A 20,079-nucleotide genomic window follows, 5' to 3' on the forward strand; every position below is an offset into this window, starting at 1 on the left:
ATTACAGCTTGGCTGAATAACGATCTGTACGGTGTGCATGGGCGCCATTTCTCAATTCTTGCTACGGGCAGTGTTAGCCAAGTAGACGACGTGGCGGCGCGCAGTGCTGCAGCGGTTCATCAACCAGCGCCGGGAGCAGCAAGAGGTCGGCGGATGCCGCTTCCTGGTGTCCCTGTGGGAAGCGCGGGTGACCGACACGTACCGCGACCTCTTCACCGACTGGGCGAGGGGAACCCGGGCTGCCACCGTGGCCCTGGGGTGGCTTCAGCGCACGGGCCTCGACGGACTCGCGCTGCTCGACCTGGCCCTCACCTCTGACAGCGGTCCGGACTTCCTCAACATCTTCAAGGTGGCTATATAAACGCCTCCTCGATGCATCTTCCCGGCAGATCAAGGATAGCTTCACCAACCTTTAGCACAGTCCTCAGGTAGTCGGACCCGGCGAACAGAGTATGAAAAGATTTTGCCGTTGTTGAACGCGGTTAAATCGTTTGTCAAGCTCGGTTTTCGCGCCGAGAGCACGCAGTGAACGCGCACGCGCATTTGCAAAGACGCTGCTTGACGAAGTCGCCGGTCTAGGCGCGAACGCGGAGTGAACTGGGGTGCAGCCAGCACCTCCTTTGATGACATGCGTCCTTACTCTTTCCTCCTATCCCCGTCTCCACACCCGTTCTCTCTGAATGAACGAGCGATTAGACGCTTTCACTCCACGCCACCGCACAGGCACTGGCTTGACCATGGATGAGCTTGAAAGTCAGATCGATGCTACGAGGAACGAGCCGCCTTTTGGGTTTGCGCCTGTAGTAATATAGCTTTCTCTCTCGAATGTAAAGCAAGTATCTGAGCGAGCGATGTTGACCTCGAGGACTTTTACTGTGGCGACACCTACGAGTGACGTCACTATAGGATGCCGGGTTACGTTGTCGCCTGCAAGAACACATTTCTTGTGCTTATGCGACCACGCGTTTTGTTTATTGCGATGCAGTATATACCCTTACCAACCAAGGAAAATTTCGTATCCGCGTCAGCAGAAAACGCGAGGCTAAATGAAAGAAAATACCAGTCCCGCCAGGAACGGAAGCTGGACCCGAATAGAGAAACGGAGCGAGAGACCGTCTCCTTACCGACTATGCTACGCCCACCCGAGGAGGCGGGAAGACAGACGGTGCACTCAACGAGCACAGCGGCAGGTCTACCACCTACGCTCATTCGAAGCCCTCGTGTAAAGTGTAAACCGTATAATGTATGATAACGGCGTTCACGTGGTTTAGATTAGCGGCGAACGGAACAGCGTCTGAGGAGGGGGTGGGCGCTCCTTGGCGGCGACGCATGAAACAAGAGTGAGGGGCACAGAGCCATAGCCGCGCGTGACGCTCTCCTCCTCACCCTTCGCCAGACGCTCCTCGCCGTTTTCTTTCTGCGGTCGATGTTGCGTTCCCTCACTCGGTTACGCGGACGCCGCCCCAGCAAAACCCAGGCAACGGATGCCAGAGTCCCTGGTATCACTCTTGACGGCGCATGCGTAATCGTCATTGGTGTCGTTTACAGCTTCGCAGTCCAACCACCTTCACAGCGTGGATTGGAGCCAAATGTCTTTTTTTTTTATTTTTGTGGCCACCGTGTGCTTTCCTCCTCGTGGTTTTGATGCAAATTACACAAAAAGCGGTCGATCGACCTAAAAATCCGGGAAAGCAAGCAACTACTCGCTTGTTTCCGGCGACATCGCCGCGTCTAGGTATAGTTGCTACTATCGTGACCCACAGCTCGTGCAGCCGCAGCCAACGCCGTAGAGGACGACGCAACTGATGCCGAGAAAAATGCCCGCGACGTGACCTGTACCGGACTGGGTGTGCAACTAGTACAATAGACCTTGCAACAGCGACGTAAACTTGCCGCTCAGTAGCAATTTCATCCGCGCGGGTGGTTCGCATTGCCGGTAATGACTACGCGGGAACGGTGAGCGGATTTCTTCGCCGCACATGCTTAAAAGTGCTGGTAGAATCTGCAGTCATGGACGTCGGTAGGGGGGTACAAAAGGTACAAGCCGCACCAGCACTTGTCCCCCCCCCCTTCCCCCTCCCGGTCCCCACTCTCCATCAACCACCCTGTTAGACTCGTGCTTATGCTGGCATTGACAATCAGAAACCTTCCAGAGTGCTCCCTGCGACCCAAACATAAAGAAAAATGGTGGCGGGGCGGAGGGGGGAGGGGGGGAGGTCTGTTGGTTTTTCTTCAGCAAGAACGCAAGTATGGACACTACCAACAAAAGATGTAATTAAACTGTGAAACAGCGCTTTAAACGAGGACAGCGAGAGAAGAAGACACAGACACTTGCGCTAGTGTCTGTGTCTTCTTCTCTCGCTGTCCTCGTTTAAAGCGCGGTTTCACTGTTTAATTATGAACCAACTAGCCCAAACCCAAATTTTAGTTAAAAGGTGTAAGCCAGCCACCACTGGTAGCCATAATCGTGCAAATTCTGCGGCTGGCATTTTTCCTGAAAAAGCAAAGTTTTCTCTCCGGACACCCCGAATCAGCTCTGCGCGGGTTATTTGCTAATGGCAGGTTCTGAGCAACTCGAGGGCCGTGTCAAATGCGTTGGAAAGGCTGGCATGTGTACGCTTCGCTCCTGCGAAACAGCTGCTGTTTGGAGTCGGAACATACGTTTACTTTTTGCGCACAGCTTTAATAAAGATGCAATGCCGCCAAGCACGCCTGCCATTGTGTTAGTTATCGACTGAACTGATGAGTTTAAACCAAAACTTTACTTAAGAATAAGGATAAACAAAGCGGTTATACACACACAGTTCTTGCCGTAGAAAAGAAGTGGTACACGAGTGCACTGCCACACCTCGGCTCAAAGTACCAGGGGGGAGGGGATGGGGGAGGGTTGACCCCAAAGTTGCTTGACGGCGGGGAGTATCGAACCGACGGCGAATGGTCGGGAACAAGGCAGTTTTGGTTTCGTTTGCGGGTGCCCTTGTCGCGATGGGCAGCACAGTCATGACTGCAAGGGACGAGGGTCCGGAGAGTATGATACTCTGTTCCGACTCCGCAGGCTGCCGTAGTATTTAGCGCAAAAGGCCGGAGGGACCATCAGCGTCGACAAAATAAGTACGGGGTGCTCATATGCACCCCCTCCCTTTTTCAATTCGGGCAGGGTGCCTCAGGGTATGTCCTCGAAGGGAAATTTGCTGACTGCTACTTTCATAAACTCTTTTGGCCCCACTCGCCGCCTTTCGCTGTCACTTTTCCCCCGTAAGTGGACTTGCGAGTTCTCCACTGCGGCTTCCGTTCAAAAAGGCAAAGAATTATTGGGAAATGGCGCGCAAGAGACATATCTAGCACCACCGATAGCCGACTTTGAAATCTTGTCGTGCGTAGATGTAGTACGCCTTTACCGATACGTCGAGGTACAGTACATGTGTCGAGATTGCAACCAAATGCAATCCGGAGCCAGGAGCCAGCTTGGCCACGTTCCAACATCCCCGTGGTAGGGACATGGAGCCCAACTTGTGCAGCACTATTTAGGTCGGAGGCTGTTGTAGGCAAACTCCTTCGTATTTTTTTATCGCTTCAACCGACAAAAGCCGTTCCCATCCTCCTCGTTTCGCACGGGCACACACTCTCTCTTGGGCTGTTCGCCTCCAGCGCTTCATATTTTGGTATAGCCCCAGGAACAATGATTTTGTGCTTAGAAGTGAAAGCGACTTTAAAGATTGGAGTTAGCTTGGTTTTTGAGAGCTGGCTTTTCCTAACGTCTTGGGCAGTGAAGCCTACTAATAAAGAAAAAAAAATAGGCGGCAGTGGGCGCGAACGCGGTGGAAGAAGACCATCGACGACGATCGGGCCAAGAACGTTAAGCGTAAGTGCGATGCCCGTCGAGACCCAGAATGCTGCGAGGCCAAAAGATCCCCCTGAACGCTTCCCCGGCGCTACAAAGGGAAAGTTTGTCGGCAACCAATAACTCACAAAGAGCTCACCCGCCTTCACATAGTGGAAGGGAACTGAATTTCTTTGTAGGCTAGACAAGAAAAACCCGAGGACGTCGCCCAAGGAGAGCCCCTTCACGTCCCGTGCAGGTCCTGCGTGCTGTCATGGGCAGGTATGTGACCCTGGTGTTCGGCTTCTACCTCGCGGAGAGCTACGAGGGAAAAGAGCAGACGCGAGTCGTCAAGACGCTGCACCAGATAGCCAAGTACGAACGGGACGCACCCTGCTCCCAGATATCGTCGACTGTACTACCACTTGGATGAGTGTGTCTAGTTCGGACAAGTTGTCAGTGCTAATCCAAACGACGGGAAAGAAATCGTGTGTAGAATTAATATGGACTGGGCGGAGTTCGGCGAGCACGTTTAAATATTGAACAGTAAGCTCCTTCTATCACTGAAAAGAAAAGTATGCAAACAATGCGTGTTAACAATACTTGCTGTTGGGCGAGTTGTTTCGTGATTAAATTAGAATTGAGCTCAAGAAATTGATAGAGAATATAGGAAGAACAGACGTTACTAGCGCTCGAACGTTTCCGCCTGTTCCCGTCTGTTCTTCCTATGTCCGGTGTAAAAAAATTTTTGCGTTCAATTATAATTGCGCGCAAGTTTGCGCTCATAACTGCGCTCAAGTTTCTGTTGCTACTCCGTTTTCATTTTCAGATTTGTGAATTTCACGGTGTTTGAGGCGCATGACGCTCGGCCCGTTTCGTGCAAGGTGTTCATGCCGAACGCCTACCAGAAGCGCCCCGACGACAAAGACGCCCCGGACAAGACGATCGTAAGCATAGACCCTAGCACGTCGGCACCATTCGTTGCTGTCGTCGGACGCGTCGTCACATAGTTTGTTCGAAAGTGTTTTGAAATGAAGATTACAAAGGTGATTCAGTATTCGATAGGGACGCGTCAAGCTTCTGCTGAGTTGTTGCGGCGGTAAATTTACAGAGGTAAGGCTTATGAAGCCAAGTACCCTCTTTTCCTTAGCGCTTTTCCTCAGACAGACAGACGGACGGCCGGACGGACGGACAGACGGACGGACGGACGGACGGACGGACGGACGGACGGACGGACGGACAGACGGACAGACAGACAGACAGACAGACAGACAGACAGACAGACAGACAGACAGACGGACGGACGGACGGACGGACGGACGGACGGACGGACGGACACACACACACAGACAGACAGACAGACAGACAGACAGACAGAGAGACACACAGACAGACAGACACACAGACAGACAGACAGACAGACAGACGGACGGACAGATAGATAGACAGAGAGACACGCAGACAGACAGACACACAGACAGACAGACAGACAGACGGACGGACGGACGGACGGACGGAGACAGAGACAGAGACAGAGACAGACACAGACACATGGATGGACGGACGGACAGACAGACGGAGGCACACTCAGACACACGGATGAACGGACGGACGGACGGACGGACAGACATACATACATACAGACAGACAGACAGACAGACAGACAGACAGACAGACAGACAGACAGACAGACAGACAGACGGTGGGCGGGTGGTGTTTCTTGCCTAACAATTAGTGCGAGCACGATATTATGCAATCATTAAAATTAAATGGCTAAGGTAACGTGATCTTGTGTTTACGCGAAGAATACACAACCCTGCAATATTAGACTTCTCAAGCACCACAAGGACAACATAAAAACAAAAACGAAGACAAAAAAGGCGGATGGTTCACCTCATTACAGCAACACCACACATTGGAACATTCCTCGGACGACCTGCTTTCATAACTGACGCACTTCTCGCTACTTTATTTGCTCGTTTCGCGCGACCGAAAAAAAAAAAAAAGTTTCTGTCGGGTCCAATGCTCGGTGTTCAAACACAGCCGTCAAATAGCGTAGCTAAGCATTTCACATCCTCTGTTTAAAATAAAAAAAAGCCAAGCCAACGCTGACTAATATAAAAAATAACCTGGTGTATATCCACGGTTCGTGACTCGTGAGCCCTCTCAACGAGTGGAGCGGCAGTGCGCTCCTTGTTGTGTGAGGGCAGTCGCGTGAGGTAGAAGGTAGGACACTCGCGGAAGGCACATAATTTCTACTCTTTCAGTACACGTGCAAAAAAAAAAAAAAAAAGCCAGGACAAGAGTAGAGGGGTGCGCAGCACTAACGCTTGCCTGGTCCGCTTGTGCATTTTATGGTCCCATTTCCTTGCCCTGATCTTCACAGTACCAGCTTGCCCAACTGTCGTTACTGCTACACATTCGCGTTTTTTACTGACCAGTTGCCTCACGGGATGCCTCTCCCAACCCCTCTTTTCTATGCGCATGCGCGCAGTCCCAAAGCCTCAAATGGAGCGCGGGCCCTTCGGAGCTGTACCAGCGACTTTCGGGGAGTCTGTGCGTGTCGCTGACGCTGGCCGCCTTCCGCTTCATCGTGCACGTGGGACCCGGACACCTGGGTGCCAGGTGCTACAACTACTACCCGGCCTCCATCACACAGGTGTGGTTTCTGCTTCACGGCGGGTTGTCATCGAGATGTCAGCATAGCGATGGCTGCAAAAGTGTAGGCGTTAAGGGTATCGGAAGCAGCTGCCGCTACAAGTACGCCAGCCGCTGGAATGTCAACGTTAGGCATCGAATTGCTACAGTTTTTGTCGCTAATGTCTGCAGTGCGTCCCCATTGCTTGACAACATAAAATAGATTTGTAGGGCATGATGTCGGAAGGGTAGGAAAGGCGCCTCGGACAGGACGACCGTTCGTCGGTCTCGGCCTGAAGAAGTGGATTCTACTCTGCCGGAACTGTGGAGACCCCGTTTCTCGTGCTCTCGCAAGGCCACGAAGGTTGTCCCGTTATGTCGCTCGGGCTGCTGCGCGAAAAGCGGCGCTCGACCAAGAGTTGTCGCCGGAGCAGCTGCTACAGATTAGTGCCAACCGTTGAACTATTCGTAGTAGTGGCTTCGGGGATAGCAATGCAGCAATGGGCCCCACTATTTAGTACAATTTGGTTTAACTGTTATGTTCCTTACTCATTTATATGCCTAACAGAAAATCATGCTCTACGGGCGACGGATCGACTTTTATTTGGTATTTGGTTTTTGGTATTTGGTTTCTCACTTATACTCACAATCAGCACATAAAAGCACTCTCCAGATGTGCTAGATACACTTCACAAAATTTGGTATGTCGGTTCTTCACTTATGCTTCCAGTTCTTACAGAAAAGCACGCTCTACAGGTGGCAGGTACAATCTGGTTTATGTGGATTCGGTTCATTACTATACTCGCCATCCTTTCACAAAAGCACGCTCTACAGGCGTATGGCGCACTTTGGTTTATTTGGTATTTGGTTTTTAACTTTTAATACCAATCCTTATAGAAAAGCAGATACACTTTGGAAAATTGGGTATCTCGGTTCTTCACTTATACTTCCAGTCTTTACAGAAAAGCACGCTCTACACGTGGTATGTACAATCTGGTTTATGTGGTATTTGCTTGTTCACTTATAGACGGTATTCGTTGAAAAGTTTAGCGGTAAATTTCTTCGCTTGGCAACACTGGAAACAGCCACAGACATGGCCGATGCGCCACGGACACGGCGCAGCCTGGGCCGCTGCGGACGCACGCCGAAGAAAAAAAAAGACACCGGTGTGTGTTATTTGCTCCGTTCCAATCCGATTCTAAACTGTGGCGCCAACAGAGATGTTATTAATCGCACTCACAGTGAACTCGACGCAATTCTTTGTGTTCGGCGAAGAGTTCGTAACGTGAAACACAGTCAGGTGTTTCACAGTCGTGCTTAGCTGGACAAGTGCCGCCATCCCGCGGAGCCCGACGTAACGAGTGACGGCGCCACGGGCGCACTCACACGGTTGCATGGAGGAGAAGGGGGGTGCCTGATCTGCGGGCCGTGCGCACAACGTCGCTTAGCAACAGACGCTTGGCCACAGATATGGCGGCGCACACTTGGTTGCCTGCATGCATTCCACGCAATTAAATACCGAGGATACGCGCCATCTTTTCAGAAAAGCACGCTCTACAGGCGATGAACGCACTTTGGTTTATTTAGTATTTGGTTTTTCACTTATGCTACTAATCCGTACAGAAAACCTCTCCACATGTGCCAGATACCCTTTGGAAAATTTGGTATCTCGGTTCTTCATTTATACTTCCAGTCCTTACAGAAAAGCACGCTCTACAGGTGGTAGGTACAATCTAGTTTATGTGGTATTCGGTTCTTTACTTATACTAGCCATCCTTTAGAAAAGCACGCTCTACAGGCGTAGGACGCACTTTGGTTTATTTGGTGTTTGGTTTTACAATTTTACTACCAATCCGCATAGAAAAGCGCTCTCCATGTGCGCCAGATACACTTTGGAAAATTTGTTATCTTGGTTCTTCACTTATACTTCCAGTCCTCACATAAAAGCACGCTCTACAGGTGGTAGGTACAATCTACTTTATGTGGTATTCGGTTCTTTACTTATACTAGCCCTCCTTATAGAAAAGCACGCTCTACAGGCATAGGACGCACTTTAAATTATTTGGTATTTAGTTTTTCACTTTTACTACCAATCTGCATAGAAAAGCACTCTCCACATGCGCCAGATACCCTTTGTAAAATTTGGCATCTCGGTTCCTCACTTATACTTCCGTCCTTGCAGAAAAGCCCGCTCTACAAGCGGTAGGTACAATCTTGGTTTTATCGTATTTGGCTCCACATTAATGCTTAAAATTCTTACAGAAAAGCACGCTCAACAGGTGGCAGGTACAGTCTGGTTCATGTGTTATTCGGTTCCTCACTTATACGGGAAAGTCCTGCAGAAAAGCTCGCTCTACAGGCGGTATGTATATTATTTTAATGGCGAAGTGACGATTATGAGAACGACAAAATTACATGATTAACGAATTCACCGTGAAAAACATGCATTGGACCAGTAATAAATAAACTCGCTTCATAGACGCCGTGTTGCCACATCATCGAAACTTCACGAACTGAAGCTCATTTTTAAATTTTTTTCTTTCGCCCATTTACTCTGGGTGCGTGCATGCATTGATTGATTGATTGTGGGGTTTAACGCGCCGACGCAACGCAGGCGATGAGGCGCGCCGTAGTGGAGGGCTCCGGATTAATTTTGACCACCTGGGGATCTTTATCGTGCGCCGAAATCTCGTACACACGGGCGTTTTTGCTTTTCGCCTCCATCAGAAAAGCGGCCGCCGCGGGTGCGTGCATGCATATGTAAAAGTGTGTGTGCGTGTATGGAATAGTTCTTACGCTAACGGCAGCTGTTTGGCGCGTTTGAATGAACGTACGATAGAAGGCCGGAAAGACATACCTCTGAAACATCGACTAATAGTCAAAGACTGCTTCCAATTAAATGAAGGGCTATAGAATGCGTCTGTAGAATGAGCGCATACGCCGACTACGTCGCAACCCCGTGCGCTATAAACTGTAACTGACCTCACCGTTGCGTGCAGTTAATAGAGAGTTTTAGCAGACCGTCTGTTCCGTCGTATACGTAGCATACGTGATTACCGGACCCGACTGCGACTGCGCGCGCGGGAGGGCGCGGAGGAAGGGCGAGGATCCGCACCCCTACCGTGACGAATGCGCGGACATGGCGATGGCCGGCCTGCGGAACAAATCCCCCTACCGCGACGAATGCACAAGTGCCCAGACGGGTCCCGGTCAACACGGTAACTACGTACACGACGGAACAGACGGACTGCTAAAACTCTCTAATGTAGCGGACGTATACACCGTTACAGCACTGCCGGGAAAAACGGCTCCTGCACTACGCTGAGGCGGCGATCGGCAATTACGCCGAGGTGCCGGTCGGGACGCAGCTGCATAAGGTGCGTCTGGAAGCCTTCGATACCGTCAGCACACTCCGAAAGAAGGCAAGTCTTTATTGAAAACAATGCATTTCGCGCATCCTCCTGCTACTAATAATAATGAACAGAGCTACGACTTTTTTACGAACGTTCGCAGAGAATGCCATTAATGCGCCGGATGAAGAAAATCGTTGAAGATTTGTTTTATGTTCTTGGTCGTATTTTATTTGCCGCTGACTGTATTTGTATGCGCAGGACCGTAACATCTATAAAAATTGCAAATTCCAGCGTGTTATTAGCATCAATATACTACATATTATGGACTGTCTAGAATACTCGTGTACCTCTGACAGAAAAGGCATTGCCTCTTCGGCCGCGTTCCTGATGTGAAGGGAATTATGGCAGCTTAAATGGACGTGCTTGCATAGGAATGTTGCTCAGGTGAACCTGCCCGATAGATTTTCTTCCTCAGTGATGCCAGTATTGTCTCATCAGTCAAAAAAAAAACAAAAAAAAAACAAACTTGCATTTTGTCTGCATGGCTCCTTCAAAGGAGCCATGCAGACATTGCAGACATAAGTGACATTGTCTACGTGACCCTGTTTGTCGAGCATATTCAATGTTTCCGAAACGATTACTTTCAACCGTAACAAAAATAAGCCAGGTGCAAATCCGGTCAAAAACAAAGCGAGTGTGGACAGTAGGCCTAAGCAGTATCGTGGCGCAATCTAGAGGACGGAAGGTAAGCGAAGCAACAAAAGACAGTTCTCGTTCGCTGCAGCCCAAGTCGACATACTTAACATTAGTTCATTTCAAATGCCTGCCCTGGATACGTCATCGCTGGCGTCACGAAATACACGATATAGCGGAAGAATTGAAATGTTGACTTAAATTGTGTAATTTCTCAATGATTACCGGACAAGCACTGGGGGCACTATAAGAGTCCTAATCTTTCGAATAACATATAGTTGTATTTTGTCTTCATGGCCCCTTTAAATCAACGCTAGTGGCAAGGAAATCCCACTGAGTTTCACCACCGCCTGCTCTACATCATGTAGGCATGCGCTGCGGCCGAATTAAGTGTGCGGAGCAAGCACAAAGTATCCGCTCCCACCAGTGCTCTAACTTCCTTACAAGCCGAATTGCTTCAAATAGGCCACAAAAGTAAAATGGCAGCAAGAAAAAGTTGGCCAGCCTTTGCGTGATGGCTGAGCAATGCTGGACATATTACACAGGATTTTGGCAGGCAATTAATGGTGTTTCTTCGGGGTGAGAAAGGGGGTCGTTTCATTCCGATTCCGATCAGCAGGGCGTGTACAATGAGGGGTATATGGTCATGAATTCGCACCTCACTAGCGGGCGCCGTGAAAAAAATTAGCTGTGGCTTACCTCGGCTATTCCAGGATATACGTAGCGTGAGCTAAGGTTCAGCTGGTTATTATTAGGTTTCCTGGTGTCTAGGATTAGCTGATTATCATGCTTACTGCTTCTAAAACGATTTCCAATTCAATCCAGTACAATCCAATTCAATCCAATCCAATCCGATCTATCCAATCCAATCCAATCCAGTCCAGTCCAGTCCAGTCCAGTATAGTGGCGGCAGCGGCGGCTCCGGCGCGCCAGCTGTGCGCCGTGAGACGTCACTTCTCCTCGCGCATGCGCAGCACGGCTCTCCAGGAGCCACGCGAAACTGCTCAATTATGTTGCCAATAATGCTAACCGCATGTTTGGCTTCTTGCGCCATAATTTTGCTCTTGCTCCAGTGTCTTTAAAACTCTTACTATATAAAGCCCTTGTTAGATCTAAATTAGAGTATGCATCATCGATTTGGGACCCACATATGGTGGTGTTGTCTTCATCCTTGGAAGCCGTTCAGAACCGGGCTGCTCGATTCATTGTCACAAACTACTCACGAACCGCTAGCATCACGTCAATTAAATCTTCTCTTAAACTTAGTGACCTTGCTGCTAGAAGGAAAATTGCGCGATTGTGCCTCTTTCATAAGATTTACTTTACTAACCCCATTCTAAAACAGGCTCTCATTTCTGCTCCATTCTACAACTCCGCAAGAAACGATCACAGGTTCAAGGTAGGGGTTCCTCAGTGTCGCGCAAACCCCTACTTTCACTCGTTCATTCCCATGGAACCACCTCCCCGCCTCCATCGCCAGCATTCCGCATCCTACATCATTCAAAACGGCTGTAACTAATATTGTATGAAATGTAACCACTCCTCTCTGTAACGCCTTCGGGCTTTGAGAGTATTTTAATAAATAAATAAATAAACCTCGGCCAGTGTAGCTCACGCTACAAAATGTCACCCCTCCTCTCCCTCTTGTGCACACCCTTTCCCGCAATTCCGTGTCACCCGCTCCTCCCTTAGGCGGAGTACGCTTCGGTTATTTATTTATTTATTTATTGGGACGCCACTTGGGACCCCACCACGAATACTGCCGGATTAGCGGCCATTCACTCGACATTTCAAGCCGCCTGTCAACAAGAATATCCAACAGCGCCATCGTCTACCCACCTCCAGCTCGAAGCGATATTACTGGCTGTCCGACAACTTCAAATTTCTCACTGGCTTACCAACCAGCCTCATGTAACTATCTTCACAGCCAGCCAGGAGGCATTCCGCGCATTGCGCCGGCTGCCTTATCAGAACTCTATCTGTGCGTCCATCAAGATGCTTGCCCGAAGGCTACATTGTACAACAGGACTACAAATTCGGGTAGACTGGGTGCCAGGGCACTGCGTTAACTCCACCAAGGATGCCGCGCGCGCCCTGGCGAGCGATGTTCTTTCCACCCGCTCCCACCCAGTTTTGCCTCATCACGACCCCAACTTGGATCCCTTTGAAGCCCGTGCCACCTACCAGCGATGTGCTAGAGCTCGACTCCGCAGCCACATCCCTGCCAATGACTACCCGCTACCTACAGGACTGCCACGTGGCCTTCAGGTTCTGATCCACAAGGCTCGTGCTAGGGCGGCGCTTACAGAGGACATCCTTTTCAAGTGGCGTTCTTACATACCAAAAAAAGGGCGGCCACCCGTTCTCCCCGGCGCTACGGCAAGCAATTCACCACCGCCGGCCATGACACCACCCACGTGCGTCACGTGCTCTTTAGGAGCCACACCGACCATTGAACATCTCCTTTGGACGTGTCCGGGTCTGCACGCAGAGCGCACGTCTTGCAAACACAGCAGCATTACGTGTTTGACGGACTGGCTCTACCCACCCGCAGCCACAGCCAAGCAGGTGTTTGCCTCCTTATGGGACTTCGCTCTCGCTACTGGCGTTCATCTGAGAATGTAGTTTTCCCGAACTGACACCACCCTCCCCACCCGCCCCCACATAGGCCGAGTCGCCATCCTTGTGCCAATAAAGTTTTATTTATTTATTTATTTATTTATTTATTTATTTATTTATTTATTTATTTATTTATTTATTTATTTATTTATTTATTTATTTGTACTGCAATCCCCTGGAGGGATTTTAGCAGGTGGGTACAAAAGACGAAAATGTAAGCATATAACCATACAGATGAAACATCACTCTCATGTAACGAAAAGAAAAGAAAGCTAGCACACAAGTAAGATTATTTTTGTTCTATTCTAGACCAGTGGCAAATGATGCTAAAGATTGTTTTGTAACTTGATGGTTATTTAAACTATTCCAATCCTACACAGTTCTAGGGAAAAAAAGAATATTTGAAGCAATTATTGTGGGTACGTAACGGCGTTATTGTACGATTATAGCGTTTTCTAGTGGCGTAACCTGAAGAAAATGAAATAATTTTTCCAATATCTGTCTTGTAATGCCCATTAATTATTTGATATAGATATTTTAATCGTGATATACGGTTTCTTGCTGAAAGTGAAGGTAAGTTAGCTCTGACTAACAGTTCAGTCACCGAGGTCGTCCATAACTGTTATATATGAAGCGAACTGCTCTTTTTTGTATTTTTTCTTTGTATTTTTCTAGTTAAGCGTCACGGTTCAATAGCCTGACAGGTACAGCGCACCTGCTTAACTACCGCTTCCGTGAAGTTTGCCAAAATTGCGGATTCATCCCGCGGCCTTTCCACCCGTCGTTCCGGGAGGTCTCCTTGCCACCAGAATAGAGCTAGCACCCTTCCCCGGATGCTTTGCGCCGGCCAGTGGGCAGTTGTAAAAGGACGTGGCGAGCCATTTAGGTTTTCTTTCTGTGACTTTCAGTGGGCACTGGCTTGCTCCTCATTCTTTGCTTTTTTCGCCGTCCAAGAATTCGCTCGATTGTATGAACCAACCGTACCCGTGACGGGCGCAGTCGTGCTAACTTGCGGCGCGGTTATCAGCCAGCACCTTACTTGTGAAACTGCTGAAACTAAGGAATATGCATTGTACAACTCGCTCTTGCTGAGCCTGCTTCGGTCTGACGTTCTTCTACATTGTGTTCACATTCGTTAAGGTGGGCTTTCGTAGCTGCACAAGCGCTTGCAGTGAAGCAATCTTTGCAGGCCTCGGTGTGGTTCTTTTTCTTTTCCGTTTGGAATGAACAATGTGTCTCATTCACTGATAGGCGTTGTTGCACGCGTTGCTGCACGTACTGTGCGCACGTGTCGTTTCGCTTCATTCGCAGCTTTCTGTGATCCTGGACGATTATCCGGCCGTGTGCGTGGCGCTGTACCACGCGGACCTTGAGGACTACGGCGGCGTCTGCGATCCTGGGGAGCCCTTCGCTCGGATCACCGCCGTCAGGCAGGTGCGCGCATGTTTCCCTCGCGTCTCGCCGGGAACACAATAAACAACAGGTCAGCCCGACTGTGATGTCCAGAGCGACTGACGCTCGGGACACCAATTGTAGCAGGATGCAGCTTCGTGCCTGTATGGTCAGCGTACACGCAAATCGTGCGCCAGAAAATCGCAGAAATTGTGTTTCATTGCCCAGCATGTCACACCTGAAGTCATCACGGAAAATTGACGCTGCTGGCGACGCACAGAGATCGTGATAATATAAAAACTGTGGCCCAACGAGATTCGGTCCCATGTCCTCTCCACCCCGAAACGAATAAACTATACTACTGCTAGTTCTGACGACAATTCATGCGAACGGTGGTAAAACTACTTCTGGTGGCTGAGGCACGCTCAAGAAGGTGTGCCTGCAGGGACTGCAAGATGGCATATGTGGCCATAATGGATTGGCAAATAAGTTAGAAGCGGCCATCAGACCTCCAAAAGGAGGAATATACTCAGGAAGTATGCGACAGGATGATGACGATGGCGTTGGTAGTGGTGGTGGGGATGATGGTCAGTGACCCCCGTCTCGATCGCGTTAGCTTTGTCGTTTCATGTGTCTACTCAAGACATTGCCTAATACGTGATATAAATGGTTAATTTATAGCAGAATAGACCACCCATTGCAGTATCAGCACTGGCAGTAGTGTGTAACTACAGAGTAATTAGCCGAATACCAAGAAGTGGCCATCAGAACCGAAAAAAGAGTCACCCAGAGATTAGTGGGGCCATGTAAGTGTATTCAGTTTATCGTGGGTACATGTTATGTACTTGACAGTAGTCCTTTTCCTGCATGACAAAACTTGCCGAAAATTATAGGGCACGCCAAAATCAATATTTAGCTATGCATAAGAACCATTGCCGCGACGAGTAGGCAGCTTGAACTCACCACGCTAATGTGAGGCCACCGGCGATCGCTGAACTAGGGACCCACGCCACCGCAACAGCCAGGTACTACGATGCGACCCGCATTATGCCCGCTCGGGCTACCCCACAACTGTTTACACGGGCTCATAGCACGCCTGCAGGCACTAACTGTGCAACAAGGCTGACGCCACTTTTCGATTGCCGCCACGTTCTTGCTGCCATTTTCTGGCAATAAGGTTACACTCACTCACTCACTCACTCACTCACTCACTCACTCACTCACTCACTCACTCACTCACTCACTCACTCACTCACTCACTCACTCACTCACTCACTCACTCACTCACTCACTCACTCAATCACTCGCTTACTCACCTCCTACTAACTCACTCACTCACTCACTCACCCACTCACCCACTCACTCACTCACTCACTCACTCACTCACTCACTCACTCACTCACTCACTCAATCACTCGCTTACTCACCTCCTACTAACTCACTCACTCACTCACTCACCCACTCACCCACTCACTCACTCACTCACTCACTCACTCACTCACTCACTCACTCACCCACTCACTCACTCACTCACCCACTCACCCACTCACTCACTCACTCACTCACCCACTCACTCATTCACTCACTCACTCACTCACTCACACACTTACTCACTCACCCCCACCCATTCATTCACTCACCCAACCACTCACTCACACACCTATTCATTCATTCATTCATTCATAAAGGTTTTACATGACGCTGACTCATCAGCCGCTCAAATAGCAGGCTCACAGCTAGCCAATCCTCTTTTTTTTCAGTTTTTAAGCGACAATTAAGGTCCAAAAAAAAATTGTTTGATCAGCTGGTATCTGTGATAAGTATAGCAGCCAAGGGTAAGGCGCCACTTTATAAAAATGCTGAGACAGTGGCACACATCCACGTTATCGTCACCATCTTCTACTTTCATTTTCCCTGTCTTCAGTACTGTGGTTTAGCATAAAGCGACGGTGATTTACTGACGTGGCATTGCTACTGACGTGAAGAATTTCTTGTTTGATTTTTTGTTGCAGATTCTCGACTCGAAACCGTCGACACCTATTAGCTGACCGCACGTGCCGCTGGGAAGTGCTCTCTCGACTTCAGTTGTGCGCATTCCTGCTGGACTACCTTTTTTTTCAGATTTACCCGCGTAATGCTTTATTATCTATAAAATATACCTCGCGCCATGAAGCGTACTGAAACTCAGGAACCATCGCACGCGTTCAGAGCACCGCCTGAATTTTTATCAGGCTCAGTTAAGGGTATGGCCGCATATCTCTCGATTCGAAGTCCTTTTACCGCTTTGTATACCTTTAAATGCGTTTCCCCCACGGAAAGGTTTCCAGGAAAACTCCGGACGCAACCAGGAATTGTTTTTGCGAAAATTGAAATGTGTATCTCGTGGGCTTCGCGCATTCCTTTTGGCTAGATTTTTCGCACGGATGTTGTCACCTATAAATCGCACGCGCGACGTGAACACGTCCCGTATGTCGCATCGTATATAGACGTCCTATAACATCCTATAGACGTCCACCAGTGGACGAAGTCTCGCGGGACGTCAGCGAAGTCGGTAGCAGACGGGACACGCCGGGGTGGTGGGGGTGATCTCCGTATTATCCGTGGTAACTGAGCTGTGAGCTGCAGCCATCACATCCCGGTTATTCCATTGGTGTGTAGAACCATCTTGACCTCTGCAGCGCGCTCCCATGTTGTTGTTGTGGCTTCCGATTAGTCTGTACGCGGTAATCTTGATTGCATATGCAATAAACCCTGCCCGTAATGTTTGACCCTCTCGCCTCGTGCCTCCTTTGTCTTCTTGAACAACAGACCCGCCGAAGACAGCACCTTGCGTGGCATGTTTGCGGAGCCTGAAGGACTGCGGGGTGGGGAGACGAGTGTGAATCTCCACAGCGTTCGGCATGCGCGACGATGACATGTGACACGTCGAACAGGCGTGCTTAGAGGGTGCGAAGCGAACTTCGCGCGCAATGCTTTCTTTGACACCTTAATGACGACGTCGCAATGATTCAGCGGGACATTCGAAAGGCTGACTATTCACCGCCATCGATAGTACAAAAAAAAAAATAGCAGTGGCTTAGTTCGGCTATGCCATGATATGCTCGGCTATGCCAAGCGTGAGCTAAGGTTCAGCAATCCAATCCAGTCCAGTCCAGTCCAGTCCAGTCCAGTCCAGTCCAGTCCAGTCCAGTCCAGCCCAGTCCGGTCCGGTCCGGTCCGGTCCGGTCCGGTCCGGTCCGGTCCGGTCCGGTCCGGTCCGGTCCGGTCCGGTCCGATCCGGTCCGGTCCGGTCCAGTCAAGTCCAGTTCAGTCACTGCTCCTCGCGCATGCGCAGCACGGCTCTCCAGGATCCACCGAAACGGCTATCAAGCGTCTCCGGTGCAGCGTTAGACTTGGCTACTGCGCAACGGAGGCGCACAGCTGGGCACGCGCTGGCGCCAGTGCGTCTGCCGCGGCTATGACGTCACTCCTCACGAATGCGCAGACCGGATGTGTAGACCCAATTCTCTACACACCCGTACTCCAATTGGATTGGATTTCCAATCCAATTCAGTTTAATCTAATCCAATCCAATTCAATCCAATCCAATCCAATCCAATGCTCCTCGCGCATTGCGCAGCCCGACCCTTCAGGGTCCACGCGAAACTGCTCAACCTCGGCCAGTGTAGCTTACGCTACAATATTTCTTGCACCGTAAATAGTACACAACACTGAGCAACCTGCTCGTGATGTGAATACGATTGTGACGAGCGACTGCCTCCTTTTCCGTGGTCTCGCTCGCCGCACGTGCGCGTCCGGGTGGTGGTTGTGGTGGCAGTAAAATCACTCAGGGGGATTTTGCCAGACAGAGATCGCCCAATAATAATGCAATAAAGGGGATTTTTAAAAATGAAGCATTTAGGGATGCAGAATTGAAAGGGAGTGAATAATAAAAATTAAACTGCAGGAAAACTTGATACGGCTGGGGCATCCATGCTCACTCCAGTCACTTTTCACTCGGTTGAAACGCACACGCTCGTTACATGCACGCTGATTAGATATTCCACAAACACCATGCGTAAAAAATATAGGGCCCCTAGACCTACGCCATAAAATTTTTACAGCAAAACTATAACTCTACCCCCCTCTCCCCCCCCCCCCCTCGGTTTCATTGCCGTGTGCAAAAACGAGCTCCGTGGGCAAAAACGTCAAGGCCTAAGACGCCGAGCGCATGCATCAGACCAAGCAGGCATAGAGCATAGAGCTCAGAATTCGTTTGAGGAAACCGCAAAACAAGCATTGAAACCGCATTATGGATGATAAGGCGCCTGTGAACAATGCTGCCCCCCCCACCATGTGTTCCTGGTAAAGATTATGTTTGCAGATTATCTTTGAAGGCTAGCTAGGCACGACTGGTATCACTAAATAGAGCAGTTCTTGCCCAAGACGCCGAGCGCAGGCGTCAGGCTAGGCAAAACCCAGCATCTGCCTTATCTTTGGACACACTTCTGCTGCTGAAGTGTTGTTACACGCGTTATCTTTCGCATTCGGAACGACGTCAGTCGCGCGCAGCCGCAGAGAAGGGAGGACAAGCTAAGCCTACCAGAGTTGACCGACAAAAAACGCATAAACAACAAAATGGCGGCGCCCATGAACAGTGGCAGTGAAAACAAATGTCACGTAATGCGAACTGACCAATGAGCATTGCGGCGGCACAGAAAAATAGGAGAAAAAAAAAAAGGGGGCAGCATCTCCACACCGTGGATGATGGCGAGGGGGCGGAGTACGGGAACTCGAAATGACGTCCGAGTCGCGCCCCGAGTGACATCCGATTTGCGCGCCGACCGTCATTCGATTTGAGCCGCGAGTTGCACCTTCATTATTCCCTAAATGAAACTGCAACTCAGGGCTCAATTCGAATTTCGCTTTATGGTGGTGTCCGCGCGGATGGACGCGGACGGACATTGGGAGGTCCTAAGTACGTACTCAGCACCGTTACAAGCGAGGGAGTAAGCCGTCTGACTCTCGGGTACTAACTCACGGTCGTAGCCTAATGGGTAAGACTACTGACACTAACTCTGTCTGGCCTACCAGACAGGTAAGGACAGAGCGTAAAGAGGTGTGCCCAGCGTTACGGCACAGACGATAGAGTTCATTGACTTCATGGAGAGTAATCTTTTGTGCCACAGTCTTCTGTGCACGTTCGTTGTTTTTAGGAAGCACAGGAGCGTTTTTGTCGCCTGTGCGTATATAGATGACGGAGAAGGCCAGAGGCCCAGGATTTTCTCCTCGGGGAACGGTCGCCGAGAATCCATCTTACGTAAAGTTGAGGAGAGTTGCCTTCTTGCCGATGAAAAACGTGGACACTCGCATGGTCTCCGGGTACACAGACTTCACACGCCTCACTGTCTGCCATTCTGATCAAATAGGAGAAAGTATTTGTGAAGGGGACTCCCAGCCAGAGAACGGTTGCATCAGTTCGTGGGAAGCCTAATGGAAGAGGGCGCTGAAGATGCGGGTCCAGGGCATTAATACGAGACGAGAGTTCGTGAACTCTTGGGTTGTCCATTTGGCTATCGTGGTCCC

At 49.8% G+C, this 20,079-nt stretch overlaps 1 protein-coding gene across 1 annotated transcript in view; it reads left to right on the top strand.

The window, feature by feature from the left end:
• The window catches only part of LOC144145126 (uncharacterized), a 41,915-nt gene extending 25,353 nt beyond the window's left edge, over positions 1-16,562 (top strand). Inside the window, exons 8-13 of the mRNA XM_077676632.1 lie at positions 105-349; positions 4,080-4,195; positions 4,650-4,767; positions 6,315-6,605; positions 14,434-14,556; positions 16,527-16,562. Coding sequence (XP_077532758.1) covers positions 105-349; positions 4,080-4,195; positions 4,650-4,767; positions 6,315-6,605; positions 14,434-14,556; positions 16,527-16,562 — 929 coding nt within the window. The remainder of the gene's footprint in view (positions 1-104; positions 350-4,079; positions 4,196-4,649; positions 4,768-6,314; positions 6,606-14,433; positions 14,557-16,526) is intronic.
• The last annotated feature ends 3,517 nt before the right edge of the window (positions 16,563-20,079 follow it).

This window comes from Haemaphysalis longicornis, unplaced genomic scaffold, assembly GCF_048455015.1.
Source record: "Haemaphysalis longicornis isolate Haplotype H1 unplaced genomic scaffold, Haemaphysalis longicornis Haplotype H1 scaffold_7, whole genome shotgun sequence".
In the NCBI taxonomy this organism is placed as follows: Eukaryota; Metazoa; Arthropoda; class Arachnida; order Ixodida; family Ixodidae; genus Haemaphysalis; species Haemaphysalis longicornis.